Source organism: Ptychodera flava, chromosome 5, assembly GCF_041260155.1.
Source record: "Ptychodera flava strain L36383 chromosome 5, AS_Pfla_20210202, whole genome shotgun sequence".
In the NCBI taxonomy this organism is placed as follows: Eukaryota; Metazoa; Hemichordata; class Enteropneusta; family Ptychoderidae; genus Ptychodera; species Ptychodera flava.
The window spans coordinates 23,027,184-23,044,959 of record NC_091932.1 but is presented as its reverse complement, the minus strand read 5'-3'; the positions used below and the strand labels follow the sequence as shown (position 1 = coordinate 23,044,959).

General features: G+C 38.0%; 1 protein-coding gene across 1 annotated transcript; it reads right to left on the bottom strand.

The window, feature by feature from the left end:
* Positions 1 to 846: 846 nt before the first annotated feature.
* On the bottom strand, positions 847 to 9,828 carry LOC139133296 (proprotein convertase subtilisin/kexin type 9-like). The gene is made up of 6 exons (XM_070699826.1): positions 9,672 to 9,828; positions 7,463 to 7,703; positions 4,969 to 5,112; positions 4,415 to 4,540; positions 2,367 to 2,570; positions 847 to 1,247 (listed from the first exon to the last, which is right to left on the bottom strand). Exons 1-6 carry the CDS (start codon positions 9,726 to 9,728, stop codon positions 1,120 to 1,122), a joined length of 900 nt encoding a protein of 299 aa, XP_070555927.1. The 5' UTR covers positions 9,729 to 9,828; the 3' UTR covers positions 847 to 1,119.
* Between the last annotated feature and the right edge of the window lie 7,948 nt (positions 9,829 to 17,776).

The window sequence follows — 17,776 nt, the reverse complement described above, 5'->3', positions numbered from 1 at the left end:
ACCACTGTATGTTTGTGTCACCACCAAGAGATTGGATGCTAATTTCAAAAGTGTTACTCTCAGTATGATTCCTTCCCTAACAAGGATAGTGGACCCGCATTTCTGTCGAAATTTCAGCCAGGCAGATTTAGAAATGCACATACGGACATAGGAGCACTTCCTTGGTGCACGAGATGCACCCGTTGCAGTTCACCTTGATTTCAAAAAGACGGGCTAGCTCCTTGAAATTAAAGAAAACCCTGGGCAACGTTGCCAGTGGAGAGTCAGGAAGCTACCGTACCACCTCTGGGCGTAAAGTTTGTTTCGTCCTGCCACCCGAACAAGTTCATAGAGGTTATAAGTTTAGCTTTTGGTCATATTTCTTCAGTACCCCCAAATACGTATTGGCTAAACCTTTACTGGACACCAGGCAGAGTTCCCATTCCTTGCTGTTGTCAGTTTTCATTATTATTACAATTGGTGCGACTGTCCTTGTCACCACTTTTCCCGTTTGCCGGCTTGACGTAAGAATACTACGCCAATATCTGATAGTTATGAAAACAAAATAATTCTAGGGCATCCAAAGATTTCTATAAGTCGTACCTAAAGCAACCCGATTATTTCAATACTGCAGACTCTTTTCACTGTTCTGTTCATGTGAACTCTTTTATTTAAATTTGTAAATGAAGTCATTGATCTTCCATTTTTTCACACAGCAGTGTAATTCGCCATTTGCAATACGTTAACCTTGCCCATCTGCATATTAGGTATTTTGTTTGTTTTTTATCGGGTTTCCACTCACTTTCAAAGTAAACTATGAGAATGGAGCGAGTAAATACCATGTTGGCTGATGAGAAGACACACAAATACGATTCAAAGACGAGATATAACGTCAGATTTAATGTTCATCATGTCAGCCAAAAGGAAAACGTCACCATAAACCATCATAATCATACGAAAGAAATGAGATAGTATAAAGATTTCTTCAAACGTCAGGCAGTGGCGCGACAAGGCGACATTGTAACATTTTTTCAAAACCGCCCTCTCCAGATGCATTACAAGAAAGTCTCACTGGTGGATAGCTGGAGGTGAGCTGCTGGGTACGAAGTCGCCCTTTCAACGATCGCCCCCGTTGTGTTTTCAACGATTGCCCCCTAGTGTCGTTGAAAAAGGGGTCGTGTATGATGGCGGTCTGATTCTGCAGCAGATAGCTACGGCCCACACACTGTAAGCATTGCCTCCTTGATAGGCCTTACAGATCGATTCCACTGAAACACAGATAAGTGATTATTTTTATCTCAATATATACTGTACTTCATCAAAGGCCTGAATAAATCATCTAATTCATACATCAATAACATGACACAGTTTGGCCTTTCCAAATTCCTACTATTCAATATTAACTGTTATCAATCAACAAACTCTCAAAATCTGGGATTTTTTTAATGTGTCCTACTTTTTATGTTACATCCTTTGAAAGGTGTTAGACTATGGATAAGTTATCGGTCAGATAATTGTCGCATCATAAAAAAAAATCTAGAACCTAAAACAAAAATCGCAGACACACTTTGGAAGATTGACACGACACCTTTTGATCATGTAAAGACTGATTTTAAGAGATTATTCAAATTGAGTGTCACGTGGTTCTTATGTAAACAATTGTCAAATAATACAAAACACAGTATTTGCTTATTTCTAGGCTTTCAGGAAGCATATACTTTGATAGTGTTACCATCTTAATTTACTGCAGAAAGTTCATTAATTTGAAGGGTTCAATACTTGTCTTGGAACCCCAAATGATGGTTAACAATCCATGGTGCCTTAATAACAAGGGGAACTTTGTAGAGGTACAACTTTGCCAATTTGGTAAAACAGAGACGTAAATATAAAATCATCACTATAGATTCCGTTACATTTCTTATGAAATCGATTGAAAACTAATGAAGAGTGATAGAAGGACATTTTAAGGTAGCGTACGCCTCGAAAGTGAAAGATTTAAACTTTGGCTTAAACTTTCGCATATGAAACTTTCAACAATTCTATTACCAAATCAAAAATAAAAATCAAGGGTTACTGTGCAAAATACAGAACTAGCGAAAACACAAATGGAACTAATTTGGGATAATTGGATCTTCATATTTTTCAAATTTCTCAAAAGTCCTGGTGCCCTATAGCTGAATGTTGCAATATTTAAAGTGAGCCTCCCCCCCCCCCCACAAGTGGTAGATCAGAAAAGAACTAGAAATTTGAGAGTCCGAATATCTGTCCCCGATGCGTGTTCTACCTTAAAAGCCATCTAGTTTTGAAGTCAATATGAAATTCTTACTTGCATCGACTGGAAATTATTAGAAACTGGTCTTAGACACGCAAACACCGCTGACACTCACCTTGCCCTTCATTATGAGTGATATCCTCGATGTAAGCACCGTCGATCATCTTCCAGAATGTGAAACCCATGCACCCTGTCATCTGCCATCCGTAATCACATCGAACGTCGGCGGTGTCGAAATGTAGCCAAGAGCTCGGCTCACTCCACTTGGACTTGCATTGCAGGTCGGGCGCGCTGCAGCAGGCAGCGTATCCATTCACGCCTGTGGATCATATTCGTGACTTCAGTTTATAAATAGCAGCTTTTCGACCACAGAGGGCGAATATTAGGACACCGCATTAAATTTCTAAATTGACTTCTAGAGGGAGTCGTTTTTGCCTTAAACAATAAAAAGGGGTCTTTTTAGCCCAAATATCATAAACAGCGCTCCCTGGGTAATTTTCTATGTTTGTGTGGAAACAGTGCAGTGTTATTATCATATCCCTCATGCTTTTCCATAATGACACCTAGTTGTATTTTGTTGATATGCATTCATACCTTGGAGTAATTTTGAATTGCATGGGTAATGATATCGATGAGACGAAGCGTCAGATTAGGTCTTTTAATATTAATGCCAATTCTCTTGCTCGCCAAATTTGGAACAGTTCTAAATAACACTGTTTCAAGCATATTGCACAATGTATTGTTCGCTCTTACGGAGTCTCTTCACGAAAACGTGCATCAATGATGTCCAAGCTGCATACAATAACGTAGCCTATTCACAATCTTTGTTACGGGTTTATCGAAAATTAAGTATTATAAGTACTTTTGTAAATAATAATATCATGACTTTTGAGAGCAAGGAACGCACTTTGCGATCCAGGTTTTATCTAAGATTGGAAAAAAGTGAAATACTTTAATTGGTGCTGCGTTGTCTATGTATGAGCGTCTTAATAGTGCTTTTTGGAAAATATTGTATAGGGATTGCTTTTAAATCTTCGCTCTGTTGGTGTTTTTAGTCTTTATTTAAACATTTTAGCTGGTTCTAGAAATAAAGTATTATTATTAACTAAGGTGTCATACACTGTACGTTTTACATATATTTGCATATGACACAGGCTCATACAGTTAACAGAGTAATAGGAATATCACCACAACTGCTGCCTTCAGCTACAGGTTACATGTATAACCAACTGACTGTACAGTGCTCTATACTGTGACAGAGAGCAACAATGGAAAAAACTCCCAAAGGATGCAATTTTTTAGGTCAAAAGAGCGTAGAAGCACAAGATGAAACAAGAGGAATACTCGGGGACAACGAAAATTACTGTATGTGAAATGAAGTAATAACTATGTACACAATGATCATTGCAAAACTTTTTCAAGTCGAAATGTGTTGTTTTTCAGGCAACTGAACATTTTCAATGTAAACGACAATCCATTCGCAGTAGCCACAGTGCAACTCTTTAAATCGTCGTGTTTTCACGATTTCATAGCCCTTTAACAGGTGCATCCAATCAATTGCAATTTTCAATTAAGCTGAATTGTATACGTTTTGTTGCTCAATTACTGATTGATTAATTTTATGGCTATCGGTTGAGTGGTTGATACTGAAGGATGTGTACTTACCAAATATGAAAGGTAATGTAATAATGTCGTCAATTATTTGCCCCTTCGAACAGTTCAATTAAGTATTTTATTTACGCAAAAATGTGCTCACCGACTTGCCATACTAATGATCTTCGCCTCGTACATTATTTTTTGCAAAGATTTCTTTCGTCTATTATGGGCCGGGAGGGGTTACATTCTTACTTTTATTTTATAGTTTCGGCAATGCCAGTGAATTTGCATATGTAGAAAACATCTGAGGCCAGAATGCTGGATAATCTGATATATTATCAGTAATAATCTGGGGGATGACATCACAAAATCCACTGGTATTGGAGGAGTGTAATATTTACGACAGATAAAGGAGGCAAACTGGCTTTATTACAGTCTTATAAATGTTTGTCAAACTTGCCATCACTTCCAATTTTGGACTCCTTTTTCCCACGAAAAGATGTTTTCTCTATGTCGTGTACTTTTGTGTCAGGCACTTCAAAGTAAACAAATACATACAATACCTACCATCACCCCCGTAACCATTTTTGGCGACACACGATCTTGAATCGAAATCTTGCAGGAACGTGACCTGGTCCGGTGCGTCGGGCATGACGCCATCCATGTCTGCATCGGGAGTGAATGACATGCAGTCTGGAAAGAGGACGAGATGCCGCCCTAGTTATCAAATTATGAAGAGCAAGACACTCGACGTACAGACAAACTACAGGAGATCGATGACGTTTGTGCTTCGGATTAAAAACTACTGGAAAACTTTAAGCTCTTGGCTTTAACAGGGAAGCTTCTAATTCATAAAGCATACATGTTAAAATCAAATGTGCACTTTTTTATAAAATATTGTAATACAAGAAACTGCACTTGTAAAAGTAAAACATAAACACGAGGAGAAGTACACACGCGCGCTTTTACGCAATTGTATACAAGAAGCATGTATGCAAACACATGCATTCAACCCACATATGTATATGTACATGTACAAGTAACACAGTGACGCTGAGTTCACACATAGACAGACAATTATATAGTCATTTAATACAACAACACTTAAATCAATTTTTCACCTGTGGGATAGGGCAATAATCCGCTGATTCTGTCGCTGCATTGAGCTATACTAGTTGACTTCTCGTGACAAGACGACTTCTCGCCTTCTATGTAATAGCATTCCATGTCTTGCCATACACAGCAACGGGCAATCGCGTGAACACCTGTATCAAAATGAAAGTGAGCTTTTAGCCTGATAGGCCCTTCCCTGAATTAAAGGACTATTGAAACATTCAAGTTCTCTCCCCCCCTCTCTCTCTCTCTCTCTCTCTCTCTCTCTCTCTCTCTCTCTCTCTCTCTCTCTGAATTGAAGTCAGACCACATGGTTTCAAGTAAGTTGAACATGTGCCATGGAATTTTGTACGATGGGATTTTAGGCATCGTTGGGTTTTGAAATCCGTTTTACCGTCAAACATGTGACGCGTGGAGTGAGCAACAAGAGTGGCTGTCGGTGAGACAAGTTTACGAAATCGCCCCGCTGGAACATTAAAAAATATCAACAACATTCAGGTGTCGATTATCGATAATTCTAAACGCTTTTGGTCATTCGTTAAATGCAAACGTAAATGTTCTTCTTTCCCCTCAACTTTATGCTACAACGATTCTCAATGTTCGACCATCGATGATATCACGGATATGTTCCGTTGTTATTTTTGAGCACATATTGTGCAGATTCTGATCTTACCGATGTCCCATCCTGTCAGGTTTTCAAAAATGACACTTTTAGTAATTTGCACTTTACAGTTGACGAAGTTCTAGGACACTGAAGACGGTCGATTGTAGTAAGGCATGCGGCCCAGACAATATTCCGCCCACAATTTTATTACAGTGCACAGATGAGTTAAGTGTCCCGCTCTGCATTATTTTTAATAAGTCTCTCAGTGCTGGCTATTTTCCGTCTGCCTTTAAAATCGCGAATGTTGTTCCGATTTTTAAGTCTGGTGCTAGAAACGATGTCACAAACTATAGACCAATATCTCTTTTGCCACTTTTTAGCAAGATTTTTGAGGGTTTAGTTCATAAGTATATTTACAATCACGTTAAAAGTACAATTCACGATTCTCAGCATGGGTTTCTTCCGCGCAGATCAACAGCCACTAATCTTCTGTCATACAACAAGTTTATTACTGAGGCTGTTTCCACTGGTCTTCAAGTAGATACCATTTACACCGATTTTTCAAAAGCTTTCGATTCAGTTAATCATCAGCTTTTGGTTCACAAATTAAATTATTACGGCATACATGGAAACCTACTCTCTTGGTTTTGTTCGTACCTAGAGGGTAGGAGACAAAGGGTTGTCATCGGTGGGCACGAGTCTGCGGAGATGTGTGTTCCCTCTGGTGTTCCTCAAGGCTCACTACTGGGTCCGCTTTTATTTATTTTATATATCAATGACCTGCCCATGTCTATCCATCATTCGACCATGTTTCTGTATGCCGATGATTCGAAATTTTCTCGGATCATCAAAACTGAATCGGATTGCAGACTATTGCAATCAGATATCTCTCTTGTTGGTAATTGGTGCAAAGCATGGAAAGTTAAACTAAATCTTAAAAAATGTTTTTGTTATTTCATTCTCCAACAAGCGTATTCCGTTCATTCCAATTATAAGCTTTATAAGCAATCAATCACACGTGTTGATGTCATCAAGGATCTTGGTGTTTATTTCTCCAAAAATCTAAGCTTTGTACATCACATCAATTGCACAATCAAAAGAGCACATCAATTGGTCGGTTTTATTAAACGGACTTGCTGCGACTTCACTAATACCACTGCCATCAAAAGTATTTACATTGCACTTGTTAGGAGTATCCTTGAGTATTGTTCAGTAGTGTGGTCTCCACACCAGAAGTCGTACATTGACAAAATTGAACGAGTTCAGAAGAAATTTATTACATTTCTTTGTTTTAAGGAGGGTATGGAGTACAATGTTGATAATTGTTTTACATTATGTTCTTATTTTAAACTTTCGCCTCTTTTTATTCGTCGTCAAGTTTTAGATCTTTGTTTTATTCACAAGTGTGTCAATTTCATTACCGACTGTCCAGATATTAATAGCTCCTTCACTTTCTTTGTGCCCCAAGGCGTCTCAGGTCTTCTGACCTTTTCCGGATTCCAAATCACCGCGTTAACCTGTCTAAATATTGTTTTTCGTCTCGGGCAATGTCACTTTTAAATAGTGTCTATCGTTTTGATATCGATTTGTTTACCAGTCTTAGTGCTTTTAAAACACAAGTGTCATCTGTTTTATTATCTCTTGCTGATAGTCATTTTACTACCGAGAGTTTTTGATGTTTGTCAGTATCTGTTGTTACTTGTTTAGTGCCTTTTTTAAATTAGTTTCTACATGTTGTAATTTGTCTTTTTTATGTTTTAATTTATCTCTGTTTGCATCCAGTTATTGCGCTATGCCTGTTGGATGTCAGAATAAATAAATAAATAAATCAATCAATAAATCAATAAATCAATAAATCAATAATAAATAATATCGATTACCCATTTGCAGGTGCAAACCTTGTCCATTTGCTCCGTTCTGCGCAACGCAGACAGCATCGCCGTTGTCGTCTGTTTCAATGTAATCACCATCACGGGAACCGGAGCTGCCATGCGGTAGGAAACTGCCACATCCTGTCATCACTTCGCCAACGTCGCACATGACTGTGGCGGTGGCGTCGTCTTTCTTTCCAGAGAGAACTGACCATCGGGACACGCAGAAAGACGGCGTGGTGATGTCCAGGTACGAGCTGACACGTGCCTGTTTTGTTAGACATTCCGGCGTGAGAATATGTTAGTGACGAATGCCAATACCATTCAGCGGAGTTTTGCTTTTCGAGCGTTCATTCAAAGCGCACGTTTTAGTTGGGCAAAGCATACAGATGATTTGATGCCAAAGTAATGCCAAATTATCGACAAGTATCGGTTTTCTTGCTTCCAAATGCGGTAAGTCATTATATTTCGTGGTATGTTTTAGCTCTTAGGCTGATATTCTAAAAGGCGCCCTCATACATGCCTTGTGTTTCACATTATTTGAGTGTCGGTGGCGCCCCGACAAGGCTTAGACACAGCTGTCCTAACTTACATGATCATAATGTCACTGGCGGCTCACAGGTTATAACAATCTACAAAGCAAGATAACTGTACTCATGTGAACAATAATGAAACAGTGGAAATATGCGTTTATATTAGCAGATATTATATATTCGACAAAAAATAATGGATCTAAAGATTCTGACGTAATCGTTGTCCAATAATTTCTCGGTGATGTGCTGTGAAGGCAAATATCCTCTTCTGGTCCCGGCTAGTTAAAATATGCTCCACCCACGCCGGAGCGATACAAAACAAAGTCACAGATAGATAAAAAATGAGTGGAAATCCACGTACGAGATTGATATATTTAGACTGCCCTAAGTTGAACTGACCTTTGAGAATCACAGTAAGGCCACCAAAGTCTTTGTTGACTGCAAGTCAACGCGTGGTGGTGATGTATGAATCGCACGGACAATGACTACTACCCATTCTAAACGCATTTCAGCGAACAGAAAATTTAATAAAACATCTGTAGCAGGATAAGGTAATTAATGATGTAAATTTCGACCTTTCTGTAAATAATGGGCACTGTATGCTACCTATTTGACTTGCCCAACCAGAACTTAACTAGATTTTTTCTTAGCAATCGTCTAGAATTCTACATTCCAAACTAAGACAACACTCTCTTCTACAGAGAAACAAGGTTTTTTGTTTTTAATACACTAAATAGCGCTAAATAGCGTCAGCATTTATCATAATTTTCCTTAGATAGAGAAACACTTCTCGACAATTCGGAATAACGATATCAGTGAACTAAGTATTTTCGTTTGTTAAAGAATGACTTCTCGACAATTCGGAAATTTGAATAACGATATCTGGCAACAAAATATTGGTAAAACAAAAACACGTTTTGACCTAACATGTGCTCTGCCACACCAACCAATGGGTAATAAATCAACAAAAGAACTAAACACGTCTCCGCTTTAAAAGTCGGCGGAATATACCAGCAAATGTTATGACAAGTTAGTCATGTTGTTCGCGCGCCACTACAGGTGACACAAATTCCACTACAATGAATGAAGCTAAACGTTGCGGGCATCCAGAAAAACAAATCGTGCGTTGGTGGATTTTTTTTCTTTAGATTTAAGATTTTGTGATGAAATCAAGTTTCTATTACCGGTATTGTCTCCGATGAGCGTACGTTCGTCTTTAAAGACGATTTAGATATTATACCTACGGCGATCAATTCTGAGCTTGTGATCAGAAACACAGGTTTATCGTAATTGCGAGGTTGTGTGCTCGTTTGCTTACTGTTGTACATTCGTAGACTAATCTAACTTAGGTATCCTTACCCATGTTATTCGAAACCCACTGAACCTAAACTATTTTCACTGCTACGATATTTTATCTCGCTCCTCTTCACCGTTGCCGACAGAGCTGACTTGACCTGGCAGAGATATGGTCTTTAGAAATACACTTTTTATACTTGAACCTGCACAACGCGTTGAACCTGAACAACGCGTTATCGAAGTCTAGCCTCCTAGTCGATATATCGCAAAAAAGTTCGAGCTTTCTCTCACTTTACCACGACAACGCAACCGACAGTAGCTCTTCAAACAACTCGACTTTCAGTTGATGACACCTAAAAGTTTACGTAATAAACCACTGGCTATATATGAAAATACACGTAACCTACCGTGTATGCCGCCAATATGAAAATAAATGAAAGTATTGAAGATCTTAGCCAACTCATGTCGATGTGTATTCAGTAAGTGTTAGATATAACGTCCAAAACTTGAGTTCGATCCGCTCTGTGCCCAGTCCGTACTCTGAATAGTGCTTTGTACAAAATGTGTCAAACTTGCCAAATATAGAATACTGATTACCTTCAAAAATATCTATGGTTGACACTTAATTTATGCCAATGTGTTGTTGTCGACACGTTCATTTCGGTCAGTGGGTATCAACCGGCGTAACACTGTGAGCTACCAGATGACAGTATTACTGTATCTAATTTAAAGAGTCTTTGCTGAACCCTTAAAGACAGTACTGTCTAACTATATTGATTTTGTGGAATACATCCTTTCACGGTTTGAAATTGTTGAATATTTTCCTACTCGACAAGGATAGTGACAGTTGAGAAATAGCACCTGTTTTAAAATTCCTCATCAGTTCAATTAACACGTTTGCTATGCTTTGTTGAAGAAAATAGTCACATTATTTTGTTTTTGTTTGTCCGACGAAAGGTCAGTCTGTCTGTCTGTCTGACTCTCTCTCTCTCTCTCTCTCTCTCTCTCTCTCTCTCTCTCTCTCTCTCTCTCTCTCTCTCTCTCTCTCTCTCTCTCTCTCAATTTTGAGATGGAGATATCTACATACATTAGAACTTTATTAGTCTACGAGACGAATATGAGAAAAGGATTTACTTGATTTAAGTTCTTTTACTGACATAATTTCTGTCTATACTGTAGCTTACCCATAACTACAGCTTTTAAACAAGTACATTCATAGGGCTACTGCCTTCCTTATCACTTAACGATGCGATTTCGACTGATTAGTAAACATACATTATCTGGCAATATTGAACTATTTGAATATAAGAAACCACTTGATCATGACAGAGAACTGAAAACACTTACAGTCAAAAACGGAAACAAACCTTCAATGCTACTATTTGTGTTATGGACATATACCAACATCATTTCTGTTCGCGACATTGGCTCTGCCGATATAAATTTGGCATACAGTCTGAATATTTTGCGACAGTCTTTATTGCCCTTTACAGAAGTTTGTTAATGGTTTTCACCGTACAATTTTTGATAAATTGTAATGTTATGGTATTTGTTGCACTTTTGTTGAATTTCCAAACTGTTCGTCAACGATTCAGAGCCCGAAAACATTTAACCGTACTTATATATTGATGAAACCGCTGCCACTAAAATTAGATCCAGCTTCGTCATTTCACACGTCGTCTAATTAACCGATCGGGAATAATGAGCTATTCAAACACAGAAACAGAACAAGTCTGTTTTTCAGGGAAATTGACACCTGTTGAACAATTACGTAACTGCAGTGGTCCTGGATATTTTCCCTATGTATTTGAAATGGTAATTGATTCAAGGTTTGAACCTCAAGCTTATTTGTAACAGCTGATAACGACAGGGACAAACTTTTTCAGCTGGCTTGTCAGAAACATAACGAAGTCAAATTTTGAAATGCTGGGTGCAGTCACTATGGTAACATAAATTATTAGGTATGTAGTTGGTTTGTTGTTTATTTTAATCAATTTTTTAATTTATTTTATTGTAGGATTTCACATATATAAATTATATATTTAAATATACAAATTATATATATACATATATATATATTATTTATATATTAATATATCAATGATACATTATATATATATATATATATATATATATATATATATATATATATATATATATTATATATGCTAATGATAACAATAATGAGTTCTTAATGACAATAGGTTCTTATATAGTGCACATATACACAAGTTGTGCTCAAGGCGCCTTACAATATATTATTACCCCTGGTCATTAAAACTAATTTGATACCACTCCACTCCCTGGGAAGCAAACAACAGCTCACATGTGCAGCCAATTAGCGCAGCAGGGCTAAACCCACGCATTACATCCACTGTCCTACCAGGTACCCATCACTCCCTGGTAGGGAGAAGCAATGAGGAATAAAGTGCCTTGCTCAAGGACATAACTTGCATCATAGCAAGCCGGGTCTCTGAACTCGCGATCCTGTACGTCCACTGCCCTATAGCCACCGGCCCATGATGCCTCCGCAATGAATGTAGTTTATGTTATTGTGTGTGAGAGGCAGTTTGATTCAAGTGCCATTTGCTCTCAACAAGAAGGAAAGTGGGGCGAAGTCATTGTTAAAGAAAAAAAAACAAAATTATTTTTTTTATTTTGCAGTCATATACTTATACGTATACCAACTTTCTTAATCCACAAAAAAACGCACTACTTACGTAGTAAAAAGGTATACCAAGTTTAACACACAAACACTTCTCCATAGATACTGTGGTGACAGATAATTCAAAATTTGAATATGAAGAGGTGGAGATAATAAGCAATTGTTCGTGGACAGGATGACCACCGATACACCCCCCCCCCCCTCACATAAACATACAACACGGGCATGGTTTGATTGGGGCATTTCTCAATCCTGGTATTTGGATTAGTTTTTGTTGACATGGGGTGCTTGCATTGTGTTAGCCTTTTGTTTTCCATTGAGATGTTAACCAAGTTGGTTAATTTGCTTTTACATAAAGCTGATAAATGACCTGTGCCTTTAAACTCAGTTCAACAAGATGTGTCTAGTAGTGATGTACTGCCTTTCTCCGTGTGTACCTTTAAAATTAATCGCCAGTCTGGGCTATTACAAATATTCGGCATGGCTAGAAAATTTCATGACTTCCGTAATTTAAGGGGGATCAGAAGTAGAACTTTCCCAACACGTCCAACTGTAGGATAGATGGTAGGAACAAGGATCTTGAATCCAGACTCTGACTCATGTTTTCTTTCAAATAGATTTCTAAAAACGTGCATTTTGAAATGTGACATCTTTCTAAAACATAGTGTTTAATATCATTTAACACCGCAGGGTCGGTAGTTCTGTCTCTTTTGAACAGCTGAAGTGCTTTAAGAGTATCGATAAGAAATTTAAGCATTACCTTTCGTTCACTATATTTAATAAATTTTCCAATCCCTTTCAAAAGGACGAGTTAGTGTGAGATAACCAGTAACCTTGCTTTCAAAGTGGAGAAAATACAGCTGTTGGGTCCCGTTTTCAGTAAGAGCTTTTGAACTTCCAGTGGGCAAAGTCATTTAGCTTATGATGGCTGTTCCGCGCAACGATCAAGAATTACTTATTCCTGAAGTGTAATGAAACATGAGTCGTCTTGGAACATCGGGATACTGTAATTATCTGGCACTAACGTGGAGAAGACTTTATCACCAGTCAGACGTTACTTCGTGATACGGGGAAAGATAGGTAAGACTCCGTAATCGTGAAAATATAGAAAGACATCAACTATATGCCGAAGTGAAAAGTCAAATGTGATAGGTTTGTGCACAGTCACCTGTGGTCTATTCCGCTCTGCGTCTATGCGCCCCATAGACGTGTGTGTACATTTCTTCTCCGGCATATATACAAACGTCTATGGGGAACATAGACGCAGAGCGGAATAGACCACAGGTGACTGTGATTTGTGGGGAAAAGTGTTTGACTTCTGTTTTGCTTTACACATAATAAAAAATAGGAAAGCATTTGATAAAGTCGAACAATGTTTGGGGTCAAATACTTTAAAGTGGGATGTTTTGTAGTAACCACACACATTTATCACCTGAAATACACCATGTTCTATCTTGTCTTGTTCAGAGTTATATTTGATAAGATCCACCATGCTAAGAGTTACCTTATTTTAAAATGTGTTGTTTAGGGTCACCATGCATATATATCGTTTTTGGCCTAAGCACTACCTCATCACCTCAAATACATCGTTCGATTAAAAACGCGAACAATTAACGAGAAGCTTTTGTATTGTAACAACAAGTATAGCAATGGGAGATGCACAAATCCACTCACTTAAACGTGTGCGTACATGCTAAGAATTCAACCACTGACCCAATGCATTGGCGCAGTTTTAGGTCAGTTAAATATGAAAGAGCTAATACGATCTGTTTTCTGTGAGAGAGAAAAAAATAAATATATATATATATATATGGAAATGAATTCTACAATTATCGTCCTCGGCATTGAAAAAACACTGTGACGAGCCAGGTCACACATCAACCCTAAAAAATGGAAAGCTTTAGCTTCGGAAGACCATTGTTACAGCTCACCGTCTCCCTCCGGGGAATAGCTAGCGAGAGGTCGTCGGGATACGGAAACCGAGTTGTGGCTCAAAGTCTTGAAAGATAACATCGTTTGTTTCTTATACAAAGATGTTACATATTGCCAGGTGTTGTCCCTTCTCCTGCCTGCCATCTACCTGCTCCCCTCTACCTTCTGTGCCTCTGCCCTACCTGCTTCCATCTACCTTCTGTCCTTGTGTTCGTAAAGACACCTCCTATATACAATCTGTACAGTGGTTATTTTCATACAGTTGAAATGCAAAGTCGTCATTAGTGTCTCTCCACCGTAATGACGTATTTACGGCCAATGCTCATATCAATAGCCAACACCATAAACACCACATCAATTATTTAATTGTTTGACTTCTCAAAGTCCGTATCGCTATCGTACGTCGATCACAATTCTGAAGCTGATCGTTGACCTTTATGACGACTTGATATGACGTCAACATGAATGATCTCTGTAACGCCACATCAAAATGAAACCATTGAAATCAAACGAATTAGACCAATTATCACTGAGTCCAAATGAAGGAATGATATTACCATACGTTTTATAAGCACCTCTCCTTCTTTCTTTGTTGTGAATCGCATGTGTCACGTGACCAGGCATCCCAGTAATGTGTGAAGATCAACCAACGCACCGAGCGAATTAGTGGAAACATTCAAAGTACAAATGTCGTGTTCTGAGTCAGAAATCAGCCTCTGTAAAAAGCCATTTTGTAGTGCTGTTGTGTTTTCCTTTCGAAAAAAATGGCTAATCCATCGCCTCTGCCTGAAACTTGTTTACACAAATACCATTCGAGATGAAAAAATATTGATAATCAATAAAAACACAATTCTTACTCCAGTATAATGGCACTTAACGTTTTATCTTTCAGAGAAATGAGAATTCGCACGAAAGCTATTTTTAAATCAAGGACTGGAAAGGGGTCGTTGTCTCTTTATTTGTATTCAATGACAAACCGAGAGTGCCGAATTATATCATGATAAAAATCCCATTTTCCTGGATTTCCTTTACTGCTTGAAAGATTTGTTTGTTTCTTTGGTTGGTTGTTCGTTTATACGTTCGATCGTTCATTCTTAATCAAATATCAAAAACACATAACCATGGTTTCTTGAAAGGGTAAGTTTCCACTAGTCACGTGGATTGGTCATCAGACCTTGAAATTGGAGGTTAACTATGGGGGAAATGAAAAGAGCAACAAATGTTTTAAAGTCAGTATGCTGTTTTTTTATGAAAAACGCTAACCAGAAGATAAAATATAGGAAATACATTTGAGGGAAGTAGCTTGCATGTTGTGCAAAATTTTAAATTTTCGGTACGAGTGGGATAATAATCCACAGTATTCTGACCACATCTGTTTTAAGATTCTAAATTCTTCGTTAAGGTAATATGCGCCTCGAAAGTGAAAGACTTAAACTTTTACTCAAACTTCCCTGGATGAAACTTTCGACCATTCTCTTGCCAAAGCAAGAATAAAACTCGGGGCCAAGGGGTCACAGTGCAAAAGTTGGTACTAGAGCGACAACTTGAAGTTACCATAGATTTACCGATATTTGAAATTCAAAATGGCCGCCACTCCTGTGTTACCTCTATGTGGAAAAATAAGATTTTCTATATTCGAAAAACTAAGACGGTGAAATCTTTACTCTTATCAAGAGCTTTAAAATGAGCCCCCACAAGTGGCTGGTCAGAAGAGTATTGATTAAATTTGAAAGTCCAAATTTCTGTCCCCGGGGCGCGTTCTAACTAATCTGGTTCGATTTATCACTGTGAGCAATTTCGAAAAGAAACCGCTCTATACTCTTCGAAAGTCTAAGAGGACCATCTTATTTCAAAGTTTAGCCTTTCAAGTTTTGACATAGCATCTCTTCTGAGAAATTGATATCCTTAGAGAGGTTTGAGGAGTACGACATCTCTCTATGGCTGTCTCACTCATCACCTTCATTAAAATTCCGTCAAAAATGTTTTGATCATATTTCAAGAACTTCGTCGTCTTCAGTGTTAAGCGGTAAAAAGATAGGGTGCCGACCAGTAAGCTCGTCTCGACGGGGAGATTTTTCAAAACCGAATACTTTTTCTGAAACGTTCGACAAGTATTTGTGCTGAATGTTGAGATAATTACTTCTCACTTCCATTCAACTGTAATATGTGCATTTTATGACGTGCGTGGCGTCCTTCACAGCCACGTCTGGAATTGCTGACAGATGAAAAGGTCGAAAGACAGAGAGTTGTTTACTTCCTAAAATATCTGCAGGGATTATTTTTTTCCTTTTTTTTTGAAATGCGAATCATCAGATTTTTATGAACTCAAAACTCACTGACTCTGTCGGGGCTTTTCGAGCGAAATACCATGCGTCTTTTTTTACAGAACACGATTCCCGGAAAGATTTCTCAGTGAGTAATTACACAAGAGCATTTTATGTTTCACGGAATAAATGGCGACGTCCTTAGCCAGCGTTTTCCCAAAAGTTGGAAATCACATTAATTATTTAAACCCTTGCATTTTTAAGCAAAAAGCCACAGTGGAATCTACACTATGTGAGATTTATATTGTAAAAAATAGTATAATTTCACAAAGTTTCAATTCCAAGATTTTATCGATGTTTTCAGTAAATAATCTCATTCATATATACTTACATGTACACATCATGTTTCTCCACCATATCCCTACCTGGCCTGATACTTGTTCATAAATTTAAGGGTTCGTCGGTGTTTTTTATTGTATGTAAACATCAATCCATCTATACGCATATATATATATATATATATATATATATATATATATATATATATATATATATATATATATATATATATATATAAGAAGTTACACTGTAAGGAATTTATTTATATATATATATATATATATATATATATATATATATATATATATATATATATATATATATATATATATAAAGTCAAATGATGAAGGGTTAAAAGTTAGGGAAGACCGCTGACAGCTAATACACCTTTTCTTGGAAAATATCACAGATTGAAAGAGGAAAGGAGCAATTTTATTCCCAGGTGTCTTTTTCACTGTCTCTGCAGCAATACATGCATGCATTCAATTAATACCTACATGTAGGCGAGGAGCTCGGCTCACCCTTTAAGCACGGGATCTACAAGTCGGGAAGTACACTCTGAATTTGGCTCCTTAAATTATAGATCCGGAAATAGATCCGAAATATATTTGCTACAGTGTACAAAACAGACTTTGGACGTTCCGGTCTTACAAGCTGAATTGATAAGCAGAGTAAGACATTTATAATCTAATTTCAAGCCTCGTGTTTCCTGTCAACCGCCACCAAAACATTCGAAAGGCAATCTTTCTCCTGTACGCGTCACCAAAACATCCGCAGATTATATGTCGGGCTGCAACAACGATCCGAGACAATTTTTTAACCACAAGATATAGCTCCGCATTCTATGACTTTCTCTCCCAGACACGGTCGAGCCTCCTTTCGCCTGCGCCATTGCAGTTCAGAAATGAGTCGACAGTCACGTATGTCGTCAATGAGCTCTGAAAACTCGGCGTCATAGATAATTCAGATCCGCCTCAGGACACTGATGCTATCATGTCCGAGCGATGAAATACTCATTACGGCCTACCGCGCTTAGAAAGCACTCAGAAAAATTGCCGCTCTGTCCTCGAGAATTATTTACTTCGTGGAGTATGGTCCGGGTTGATGCGAATAGGCTACGTAGTGAATAATTAATATGTATTAAGGGAGAAGCTTATACATTTCAGCGTCGTGTGTTTATGAAACCACACGGTATGGCTGATCGACCATTGCAGTACAGACAAATAAGGCTCTACTCATCTATCATGCATTATCAGCCGCAGTTGCCATGGCAACCACCCGCAATTCTTAAAGGGTCGAGTTCTGTTGCGAA